The following is a 13,030-nucleotide window of genomic DNA, read 5'->3' on the forward strand; positions in this document are numbered from 1 at the left end:
GTCATATTTACAGATCCATCTCCATCAAGGCCTCGCAAAGCATCATCTGCATCCACCAACAGAAAACGGTCTACAGTTCTGTCTATCGCCGGCAAAAAGTAAGTTTCTTAAAGTTTACCTCCTTTATAGCAAAATAAACTATGAGTTCGTGATTACACAGATAGACAATTCTTCAATATACGTAAAGAGAACCTTTTACCTGCCCATACATGTGCAGCATGTAATAGGCAGGGCTGTACAAACCCTGTCTCACTATAAAAAATGTTCCTATCTTTTTCTGTTATTTAGAGGACGGTGCCGTTATATTTGGCGCCCGATATTTAAATTACCCCTGAACTGTCAATGTGGCGTGTAATGGGCAATGGGGCGTGTAACATCGCTGTGACACTGTCCAATCCGCTACGGACAGTGTCACAGCAAGAGCTGGAGTGAGGAGAGCGAGAGCCACCACGGAACAGAAGAGGAGAAGAGGACTGAATTATTCTTCTTCTGTTCTATGGCGGCAGGAGTATCTTCGGCAGCGGCATCGGAGCTGTGCGTGCGGGCGCGCCCGCACACGCTCACTCCTCAGCTCTCGGCAGACAAGGACAAGACTGATCTCTTGCAAGAGATCACGCAGTCAGCTTGTCTGCCGAGAGCTGAAGAGTGAGAGCGTGCGCGCACATGCTCGGACAGCTCCGAGGTGCGCGTGTGCACACACACACTATCCTCTCTCCAGCTTTTGCTGTGACGCTGTCCATAGCTGATTGGACAGTGTCACAGTGATGTTACACGCCTCCTTGCCAATTACACGCCACATTGACAGTTCAGGGGGTCATTTAAATATCGGGTGCCAAATATAATGGCACCGATATCTAAATAACAGCAGGAGAGGAAAAATGTTTAAAGTGCCCCAGGGTTTGTGCAGCCCTCCCCATTACATGCTGCACTCAGCTGCACATGTTTGGGCAGGTGAAAGGTTCTCTTTAACCCTTCCGACATGCGCCGTATATATACGGTGCTGTCGGGAGGTGCTTCCCGCAAAGCGCCAGACAGTTACTGCGCGGCGGGAAGCGGTCACCGGTGCTGATGGCACTGTGACTAAGTAAAGATGGCTGTTGTCCCTGACAGCAGGCCATCTCTACTAATCGCCCAGGGGGCCGTTGCAGCTCCCCCGCATCAGAGATCACTGCAATTGCATTTTTGTGAAAACTGCCCTGGAGTCATGGGGCACAATTAGATGACGGTGATTGTTTGTGTGGGACTTAATGACAGCAAGCGTGATCTCGCGAAATCACGCTGTGGATGACAGCATAGCGTGATCTCGATGTGCTGTGTGAGTAAGTCACACACAAACGTTACCGAAGTGTCGGGATTGTGAATAGACATCGCGTCCTGGCTGGAGGTGATGTCTATTCACTGTCAGGACACTTCAGTAAAGTTAATATGGGTGTATGTGACAGCACATCATGATCTCGCAAGATCAGGCTGAGCTGAGTACATTAATGGAGAGAAGTGTATGACGCTGATTGGTAACGGATTGGTCAGCGTCATACACTTCTCCCCACAACGCCCACTTGGTCAAAAGGTAAAAACACGCCCAGTTGTCTATTAAGAAAGTCATTAGCATAAATCTAAAATAGCTCATAACTTGGTCAAAATTGATTGTTTTTCTAAATAAAAACCACTGCTGTTATCTACATTACAGCGCCGATCATATTATATAGGAGATAGAGCACTTATAATCTGGTGACAGAGCCTCTTTAATTTTCAAGAGGTGGCTATTAACGCACTTCTATTTGGGAACCAGGCAGGGGAGGGCCGGAGCACATCTGCTGGTATCGATAGTCCACGTATTTTACCAGGGCAACATTTCCCCAATGAAGTACCCTAAGCTGCAAAGAAGGGAAGAACACAAAAAAGGTGCAGAGCGTGTTCCAAAAGTGAATTAGAAAAGACACTATTTATCACTGTGAAACCTGCCCCGAAAAACTAGGCCTGTGTATCAAGTATTGCTTCAAAGCGTACCACACATCCACAAATGAGTAATTTCATACTTCATTTATTATACTAAAAGCGACATTGTGTCCACACACAAATCCAGCTAAATCCTAGCTCCAAAAGTTAAATGGCGCTTCCGCGTCCTGCCGTTTGTCCCCACTTGTGGAGTATTTCTGTACGTAGGAGAAATGTCTTTAAATTATGCATTTTCTCCTTTAGTCCTTGGGGTATTGCTTGTGGTAATGAAAAATGTAAGCGCAAACTGTTTTATTTGAAAAAATATAGATTTTCATTTTTACAGCCTAATTCCAATAATTGCTGCAAAAAAGCCTGTGCGGTCAAAATGCTCACTATACCCCTATATAATTTTCTTGAGGGGTGTAGTTTCCCAAATGGGGTCCCTTTTGGGGGGTTTCCACTGTTTCGGCCTGTCGGGTGCGTTGCACATGGGACATGGCCTCCGCAAACCAATTCTGTTAAATTTGAGCTCCAAAATGGCGCCCCTTCCCTTCTGAGCCCTGCCGTGTTTCAAAACGGCCGTTTATGATCAGATATGCGGTATTGTTGTACTCGGTAGAAACTGTTTTACCAATGTTGTGGTGCTTTTTCTCTTTTAGTCCTTCTGAAAATGAAAAGAAATGAGCTTTAACCTACATTTTATTGGAAAAAATTTAGATTTTCATTTTCACGGCCTACTTCCAATTATTTCTGCAAAAAACCTGTGGGATCAAAATGCTCACTATACACCTAAATAATTTCCTTGAGGGGTGTAGTTCCCCAAATGGGGTCACTTTTGGGGTTTTCCACTGTTTTGACCCCTTAGGGGCTTTGCAAATGCGACATGGCCTCCACTAGGAGACAGAGCAAGACTCTCTGGGAGAGAGGAATAGTAATGGGGATGGGGACTAATTCCCCAACAGCTGTCTCCCCCATAAACATGTATGCTCAGATCATCTAGGTGTGCATGTTTATTTTAATAGGAAGAGGGGAATAAGCATCTGCCAGCACTTATAGCACCGCTTATCTCCTGGCTCCCCTATACACATACATTAAGTTATACACTAGTGTAAGAACACTGTAAAATTATATATTTGCATCTGAATACTTTTCATACTGTTCTGTGAACCAGGTCACTACTTGATGATGACTTCTTTGATCAACTAGCCAAAGAAGCAGCGGAGGTAAGGGACATTTCTAAATTTGCACTCGTGAATTATCAGTGGTTGATTGCGGGTGGGACAGTTTTGTTTTTTACTTCACTTTTGCTCTTGAACAAGTATTGTTACCACTGCTTTCAATATGTCCGATGTCCTCTCACCCTCATGATGTGCACAGAGCATATGTCTAAAGGTGTTTTCCTATGTTACAAAGTTATTTCATATATCGCTAGGATGTGCAATCACTTTCAGATTGGTGGGAGAACGCCACTTATCCTGAGAATAAGGGGGGCGCTGTGCTGCAGTTCCCTGCACAACTGGTGGCTGGGAGTGCTTTTGTGTAGGAAAAAACTTTGATAGGGCTGCAGCGCTAAACCAGCACTGCGGTCCTTCATTCCCTGGATCTACATAAGTTCTGGCAGTCTGACTGCCCAACGATAGTGGTGGCAAACAGAGACCTTACATGTTGCAGTTTTAGGTTAACCCTGCATTTACCGTTTATGTCATAGGGCCAGAATAACGTGTCCCCAATCTCAGTGACTAGACTTCTAATTCTGTAAGACGCACACAGATTCCTAGCACAAAGAGGGTAGGGATTTTCACTAAAGTGGAGCATCCTCTTGTTGAGGATTTTTTTTCAGATTGAAGGCATCGTAATTGCTGATAAGCACAAATACAGACTGCAGTCTCTAGAAAACCTCTGATTGGAACAAAAACTCTGTTCTACGACAAGATGATGACCTCAAGGCTTTGGTGAAGATAAAGACCTTCTCGAACAAAGAAAATGGTGGTGTTGTCAAAATATTGGGCTGTCCATTACTGATCCAATGACCTAAACATCATGGAATGTGTTTGGTTCAAGAGAAGCATAAAATGCACTCACGTTTAAAGACTTAAAGGGGTTGTCCACTATTTAATTTTGTTTTATTAATTTATAGAGATACAGATTTTTAGTATGTGAGCAGAATTTTAAATATCAGTGCAGTTGCTTTTGTCTAAAAAAAAATAAAAAATGGTCTAGCCCATAGATTAGTCCATAGAAATGCATCCATAGGATAACTGAATGGACTAAAGATGGCGGCAGTCATGTGACCCACATCATGTGACCCCTGGCGTTCAGGTAACACTGTCCAGGTATATAACAGGTGACTAATAGGAGGCGCAGAATTTGATCTACAGATGGTAACATCTCATGTCTGTGAGGAGCAGATCTAAGGCCCTGTTCACACAGCGGAGTTTTTGCGGCTAAACCTCCCATTGAAGTGAAAGGGAGTAGGAATCTTCCAGCTGATGGCAGGAATAATTCTGTGGCGCATTTTGCGGTGGGACCCGCCAAATAAAATCTACCATGTGACCATAGCCTTACGTTATTCTCCCTGTCTCCTCTGTGTGTTTTTTTTTGTTTTTTTCAATATTTAATTTGCTCTCATTGGGCTTTGTGGACTAAGTGGCTTGTGTAATAAGTGGAGTTAATAAACCGGAGTTGAGAAGAGGAGATAAAGTCCCTGTAAGTACTCTTCTTCTTTTGTTTTACTTTATCAATTGTTCACTGTTTTTTTTGTAACTGGGATAATGGACAGCAATGTTGGAGGTTTTCTTCAGTGCACAGTTTGCCATATGTATGAATGACTGGAGCCGGAGTTCCAGGGTGAATACCTCTGTGGCAGATGTGAGCATGTTGTTCACCTGGAAGCTCGCATTGGAGATCTGGAGGAGCAAAATGCAACACTGAGGGCGATAGACAATCTTGAGCGGAGCATGCTGCTCACTGAGCACGCAGTTAGTTGGGTAGACCTGGAGGGTAAAGACATGGGTCAGCAGGACCAGGCTGGTGTCTGGGTTAATGTAGTTAGGGGCAGTAGAAAGGGGTCCAAGAAAAGGAAGGCCAATCTTGTTTCTAATATTCCAAGCAAAATTGCCAATTTCGGTGATGATGCGAGGGTGTCGGTCTCAGAAATGGCAGCCCTAGTGGATACTCGTCCCACTAACAGCCGGGAGAACAGCCCAGCCAGTAGTCGGCAGGATGGTAATGCAGGTAAGGCAAGACAATTAGTAGTTGTAGGGGATTCTATAATCAAGAAGACGGATAGAATAATTTGTCGCCATGACCGCCTCAACCGAATGGTTGCCAGGGTTCGGCAAGTGGTGGAACGGGTGGATAAATTACTGGGAGGGGCTGGTGATGATCCAGCTGTCGTGGTCCATGTGGGTACCAACGACAGAATAAATAGTAGGTGGAGGAGCCTTAATTGAAAGAACTAGGCTACAAGCTGAAGCTGAAGGTAATATTCTCAGGAATACTGCCTGTGCCATGCGCAACACAGGAAAGACAGTGGGAGCTCCAGGAGTTAAATGCATGGTTTAAGTCTTGGTGTAGAGGAGAAGGCTTTGGGTTCCTAGAGCACTGGGCTGTCTTTTCATTGGGGTACAAACTGTATTCTGCAGATAATTTGCACCTAAATAGAAGGGGGTCCGCTGTGCATGGGGAGATTCTAGCTGGGGTGGCGGGGTATTTAAACTAGGGCTGAGGAGGGAGGTCAATGTAGAAAATAAAGAGGTAGTTAGAGTTGGGTCAGACTATATGGGGGGGGGGGAGAAATAGACTGTGGGGAGAGGACTAGACCACAGGATAAGGAGATCATCTTGTTACAAAACCGCAATGAAAATAAAAATGCCCAAATAATGTAAAATAATCACATTTCTGATAATAAAAGTGAAAAACTGAAAGGCAAGTTAAAGTGTATGTTCACAAATGCCAGAAGTCTAGCAAGCAAAATGGGGGAGCTTGGAGGCCTTGATGCTGGAAGAAAATATAGATATAGTTGGTGTTGCTGAAACATGGCCGGACTCTTCACACGACTGGGCTGTAAATTTACAGGGTTTTACACTGTTTCGGAAAGACAGGACAAATAGGAAAGGCGGTGGTGTATGTCTGTATGTGAGAAGTGATATGAAGGGGGTGGTGTATGTCTGTCTGTGAGAAGTGATATGAAGGTGGTGGTGTATGTCTGTATGTGAGAAGTGATATGAAGGGGAGTGTGAAAGAGACATTAGAGGGTGAAGATCGTGAGGAGGTTGAAACCTTGTGGGTGGAATTACAAAGGGAGGTAAACACTGAAAATATTACTTTTTGGTGTAATCTATATACCCCCCAATATAACTGAGTAGATGGAAGGTCCGCTATATAAACAGATGGAGCGGGCTGCACAGGCTTGTACTGTAGTGATAATGGGAGATTTTAATTACCAGGATATTAATTGGCGTCATGGTTCGGCTTCAACTGTAAAGGGGAGAAATTTCCTCAACCTGTTGCAGGAAAATTTTATGGGCCAGTTTGTGGAAGACCCGACTAGAGGTGAAGCTCTGTTGGATCTGGTCATTTCTAATAATGCAGAGCTTGTTGGGAATGTCAATGTTCGTGAAAACCTCGGTAACAGTGATCACAATATAGTTACATTTTACATATACTGTAAAAAACAAACACAGACTGGGAGGGGAAAAACACTTAATTTTAAGAAGGCCAATTTCCCCAGGCTGGGGGCTGCAATTCAGGATATAGACTGGGAAGAAATAATGTCAAATAATTGGACAAATGATAAATGGGAGATTTTCAAATCTACTTTGAGTAATTATAGTGCAAAATTTGTTCCTATAGGTAACAAGTATAAACGACTAAAATTAAACCCCATATGGCTTACACCTTCTGTAAAAGGGCAATACATGACAAAAAAAAGGGCAATATATGACTAAAAAAGGGCAATGAAAAAATACAAATCTGAGGGTACATCTGCAGCCTTTGTAAACTATAAAGAGCTTAATAAAATCTAAAAAAGTAATCAAATCAGCAAAACTACTAAATGAAAGGCAGGTGGCCAAAGATAGTAAAACAAATCCCAAAAAGTTCTTCAAGTATATAAATGCAAAAAAGCCAAGGTCTGAACGTGTAGGACGCCTAAATAGTGGTAATGGGGAGTTGGTCACAGGGGATCAAGAGAAGGCAGAGTTACTAAATGGGTTCTTTATCTCTGTATATACAACAGAAGAAAGAGCTGCTGATGCAGCCGGTGCCAGTGCTGTTATTATATCAGTTAATATACTGAATTGGATGAATGTAGATATGGTCCAAGCTAAGTTAAATAAAATAAATGTGCACAAGGCCCCCGGGCCCAGATGGGTTACACCCTAGAGTCCTTAAAGAGCTTAGTTCAGGTATTTCTGTCCCCCTCTTCATAATATTTAGAGATTCTCTAGTAACTGGTATAGTGCCAAGGGACTGGCGCAGGGCAAATGTGGAGCCTATTTTTAAAAAGGGCTCTAGGTCTTGCCCGGGTAATTATAGACCAGTAAACTTAACATCCATCGTGGGGAAAATGTTTGAGGGACTATATACAGGATTATGTGAAAAAAAATAGTGTTATAAGTGACAGCCAGCATGGTTATACTAAGGACAGAAGTTATCAAACAAAACTGATTTGTTTATATGAAGAGGTGAGCAGAAGCCTAGACAGAGGGGCCGCTGTGGATATAGTGTTTTTGGACTTTGCAAAGGCATTTGACACTGTCCCTCATAGACATCTAATGAGTAAATTAAAGAGAACCTTTGACCTGCCCATACATGTGCAGCTAAGTGCAGAATACAATAGGCTGGGCTATTACAAACCCTATCTTTCTCCGTTATTTAGATATCAGTGCCGTTATATTTGGCGCCCGATATCTAAATAACCCCCCTGAACTGTCAATTGGAAGTGTTTATGAAAGGGCGCGTGTAACATCGCTGTGACACTGTCCAATCAACTACGGACAGTGCCTCAGCAAGAGCTGGAAGGAGGAGAGCGAGAGCCTCCACGGAACAGAATAGGAGAAGAAGAATGTGAGTTCTTCTTCTGTTCCATGGCGGCGGGAGTAACTTCGGCAGCAGGATTGGTGCTGTGAGGTCGTGTGCGCGAGCACGCTCTCATTCTTCAGCTTTCGGCAGACAAGACTGGTGAGAGATCACACAGTCTTGTTCAGTTTGTCTGCCGAGAGCTGAAGAGTGAGAGCGCGCGCATGCACGCACAGGCTCTACTCTCTCCAGCTCTTGCTGTGGCACTGTCCATAGCTGATTGAACAGTGTCACAGCGATGTTCCATGCCCCCCTTGCCAATTACATGCCCCGTTGACCATTCAGGGGGTTTATTTAAATATCAGGCGCCAAGTATAACGGCACCGATATCTAAATAATGGAGGAGGATAGGAAATATTTTTAAAGTGCCCCAGGATCTGTGCAGCCCTGCCCATTACATGCTGCCCTCAGCTGTTCGAGTATGGGCAGGTGAAAGGTTCTCGTTAAGGACTGTAGGTCTAGAAAGTATAGTTTATAATTGGATTGAAAATTGGCTCAAGTGGCCTTCTTTACTGTGTGAACTGTGAATCTGTGGAATAGTCACCGCAGGAGCTGGTCACAGCTACAGTAGATACCTTTAAAAAAGGCTTAGATTTTTTTTCGTTCTAGGAAATTATAAGCTGCTATGTGATTGTGTAGATTTTTTGTTCCATCCCTTCCCTTTTCCCATTCCTTGGTTGAACGTGATGGACATGTCTTCTTTCATCCGTACTAACTTTGTAACTATGTAACTTAATTAACAACATCCCCTAGAGACAGGCAGGCATTTTAAAAATAATCTTGAGACGGAAAATACAGGCACAGTGAAGTAGTTGTTCATCATTATTCCACCTTTTAGTCCTATTCATTTAGCCAATGGATGCGTCCTCTATGTGGCACCAACACATGTATGTCATGTAGCCCTGTTGCTAACTCAAAGCTAGGAGTCACATAGTGTGTGTGTGTGTGTGTGTGTGTGTGTGTGTGTGTGTAAGCGGTCACATGACAGACGCCATGTTTAGTCATATTCAGACGGCCTGTGGATACATTACACAGGACTGATCTGTGGGCAATACCATTCTACTGTGACCGGTATTGAAAAAACGGATAGCACTAAAGAATATCACTAAAATGTGCTTGAGGCCTTAGTGTAAGATATTTTCTGCGTTTACCCCATGTCTCTATTACAGCTACCATATCTTTCTGGAGCCGTTTTTTTTTTTTTTTTTTTTCACCCGTCGACACAGATGTAGTGGCCATTCACAGTATTGCAGCCTTCTCCTATTGAAGTGAATTGGAAAAGGCTGCAATACTGTGAAACACTGCTATATGTGTGTCGACAATTCACAGTGAGCAAGTAGAAATGAAGGGGAAGGAGCGCTCGTATGAACATTGCACCCCCTTCAAAACATCTGATCGGTGGGGGTCCCAGGAGTCGGACCCTGAACCACCAGCTATTGATGGCCTTTCCTGAGGATAGGCCATCAATTTTTAGGGACTGCAAACAACTTTAAGGCCTTATTTTTTCTTACAACAACTAAGGTTTGTTTTTTTACTTCTTGCTGTTTATCTCCTCACACTCCTTGTCCTTTGCTTCTCTCCTATTTCCACCTCCCGCTGTTTTTGTTTTCTTCAGTGGGTCCCCGGTTCTTATTTGACTTGAAGTTATTTGTTCCTATTTCCCGGTTTCCCTGTTTGACCTGCCAGTCTAGTAATAAACAGTTAAATGTCCAGGAACTAGAACACCCTGATCAACTATCATTGGTCTGAGTATCATCTGGTTTTACAGTGCAGACCTACGTGTAAGAGCGGATGATCTATGCTTTTTCTTATTATATTAATGATTTTATTGTATTCCGTATACAGGAGTCTGGTGCCTCTGATGGTGACTCACAGGCTCTGCTTGAAAACTTGAAGGTAAATGTATTTTCTTTTATACCAGTTCATATTAAGAATTTTGAAAAAAAGCGCATTATTGATCTGATTATCTCTTCATCTAAGAACTCATGTAAAATATATGTACAGGGAAATTCTGGCATCCAGAAAGTCCTGATAATCCAGCGTTCTTCCGACATAGAACAGAAATATAACCAAGTAGGAAATTTATGGTAGCATATTTTGTTTAGGCATTTTTATTTAAGCTTTATTGACTTTTCACAGCCAATAATAAAGAATATCTAATAATCAGGCACATACCAAGTTCTATTAATTCCAGATTTATGGGGTCAGTTCACACAGAGTTTTTTGGCGCCGATTTTGAAGCGGAGACCGGGTCGGAATCCGTGCCAAGGAAACGTCTGAAATCGCCTCACATTGATTTCAATGGGAGATGGGGGCATTTTTTTTTCCCAGGCGGCTTTGTCCTTCGTGGGAAAACCCCTTTTAAAAACGTTAAATGTAGCTCAAAATAATGCTATTAAAATATGACTTTTCCCGCAAAAAAACAAGCACTCATACTGCTATGTCGATGGAAAAATAAAAAAATGATGACTCTGGGAATGCAACAATGAAATAATGAAAAAAAAAAACAATCGCTGCATCATTTGTACCAAAATAGACCATGTTCTTAAGGAGTTAAAAGGCGGGGCCAACTTTAGTATTGCACTCTACACTGAAGACTAGAAAATAGATTTTATATCGATTTCCTAAAATATGTGCATTAGCAAATCTGCTTCATTTAAGAACTGGAGCCCTGTGAGTGTACTAAACTAGAAGCTGAAGGATTTTAGAACTACTTTTGTTGCCCATCCAATCCAACTATAGACATAATGCAAAAGGAGCATATTCGCTAATGAACGTTTATTTGGATATTGCTATAAAAATAGTTTGAACCTGCGTAGAATATTAAATTCTATTGTTCACAATAAACTTGTGTAAGGTAGGTAGGTGGAGTACTGTTTTTAGAGCTGTTGTATGTTGGGGATTGAGACACTTTAAACAAAGTTGTTGATGCAATCATGGCCCAAAATATATATTAGACTGAAATTTTAAATGGGTATGTCAACTGATAACCCCAGTGAATTTATCTAGATCCAAATCATAGGTTATATCGCTATATCGGAGAGAAGTAAGAGACACCGCTTGTATGCTCAAAAATACTCTTCTGACCTTTTATTGATAAAACAATTACAATAATATCTTTCATAAAAGGGAGTAGGGTTGATTTCAACCAATCATTTACAATATAACTATAACTGATTCAGCCAATCGCATACAATGAGAATATTTCATATTGAGCCAATCACAGACGTACCATACATTTCAAATGTAATATTAGAATTTTTCATTAGATGCTTATATCAGACTTAACACATGCAAATTCTCTGGCAGTAATACAATACTGGCTTGTTCTTTCCTACTGAAAGTATCCTTTTTCCTCCAGAACAGCATGAACTCTTATCTCACTCCCCTTTATTAGCGATGAAAGGGTTTTTCCATAGCTTCGAGGTCACTACGCATCTCTTGCAACAGGCTTCAGATAAGAACCAAGGAGACACATGGCTAAGAAATAGCTTTAATATACTTGTCTCAAAGGATCAATTACTTCTTAAGCACAAAATGTATTCTTTAGGCTACAGAATGTATGCCACACAAAATGAAATCATTTAAACTTATTTTAATCACTTTCACAAAAGTCATCCATGTGATGTCCTTAAAGAGACTCTGTCACCACATTATAAGTGCCCTGTCTCCTACATAAGGAGATCGGCGCTGTAATGTAGGTGACAGTAATGCTTTTTATTTAAAAAAACGATCTTTTTTCACAAAGTTAGGAGCGATTTAAGTTTATGCTAATGAGCTTTCTTAATGCCCAAGTGGGTGTACTTTTACTTTCGACCAAGTGGGCGTTGTACAGAGGAGTGCATGACGCTGACCAATCAGCATCATGCACTCCTCTCCATTCATTTACACGGCACTAGCGATATAGTTATATCACTATGTGCAGCCTCATACACAAGCCCTAACATTACTAGTGTCCTGATAATGAATACACATGACCATCCAGCCTGGACGTCATGTGTACTCAGAATCCTGACACTTCTGACTCTTTTTTGTGAGATTCCGGCAAGTGAAACCAAATCTCGTTTAGCTCCGAGATCTCGCGAGATTTCGTATCCGTTGCTGGAATCTCACAAAAAAGAGAGTCAGAAGTGTCAGGATTCTGAGTACACATGACGTCCAGGCTGGATTTCATGTGTATTCATTATCAGGACACTAGTAATGTTAGGGCTTGTGTATGAGGCTGCACATAGTGATATAACTATATCGCTAGTGCAGTGTAAATGAATGGAGAGGAGTGCATGATGCCGATTGGTCAGCGTCATGCACTCCTCTGTACAACGGCTACTTGGTCGAAAGTAAAAGTACGCCCACTTGGGCATTAAGAAAGCTCATTAGCATAAACTTAAATCGCTCCTAACTTTGTGAAAAAAGATCGTTTTTTAAAATAAAAAGCATTACTGTCACCTACATTACAGCGCCCATCTCCTTATGTAGGAGACAGGGCACTTATAATGTGGTGACAGAGCCTCTTTAAAGAGTTAGACTAGTGGGTGCGTACAGCATTTCCTGCTCACCCCTTAAATTAGACCTCAATAATTTGATGCTGGGTCCCAATGAGGTGCTTATCACTTCCAGTTCTAAGATGCTGTAGACCGCACACTCTTTTCCCTAATTTTCTGTAACACTGCTAAAAAAAAACATGTCCTTCCACCTCTTGTACTTTCACTTCTATATGTTGCAGACTTTGACTAGTTTTGCCCTTTTCCATAAATAAAATATGGTACTAATAAGCGACCCTACACCATGTATGTATTCACGTGCCCAAAGGAATGTAGGTTACGGGCAGTAGTTTATGGGTGATGTAGCAGATGGAGGAAGTTAACCTCTACATCAGCATCAAACTTCTCTTAAAGAGACTCTGTCACCACATTATAAGTGCCCTGTCTCCTATATAAGGAGATGGGCGCTGTAATGTAGGTGACAGTAATGCTTTTTATTTAAAAAAAACGATCTTTTTTCACAAAGTTAG

The 13,030-nt window shown here is 42.0% G+C and overlaps 1 protein-coding gene across 1 annotated transcript in view; it reads left to right on the top strand.

Annotated features, from left to right (window-relative positions):
- The window catches only part of FBF1 (Fas binding factor 1), an 85,499-nt gene that overhangs the window by 26,912 nt on the left and 45,557 nt on the right, over positions 1-13,030 (top strand). Inside the window, exons 3-5 of the mRNA XM_075845614.1 lie at positions 14-98; positions 3,110-3,161; positions 9,865-9,915. Of these exons, the coding sequence (XP_075701729.1) occupies positions 14-98; positions 3,110-3,161; positions 9,865-9,915 (188 nt within the window). The remainder of the gene's footprint in view (positions 1-13; positions 99-3,109; positions 3,162-9,864; positions 9,916-13,030) is intronic.

The sequence above is a fragment of the Rhinoderma darwinii genome, chromosome 13 (genome assembly GCF_050947455.1).
Source record: "Rhinoderma darwinii isolate aRhiDar2 chromosome 13, aRhiDar2.hap1, whole genome shotgun sequence".
Classification (NCBI taxonomy): domain Eukaryota; kingdom Metazoa; phylum Chordata; class Amphibia; order Anura; family Rhinodermatidae; genus Rhinoderma; species Rhinoderma darwinii.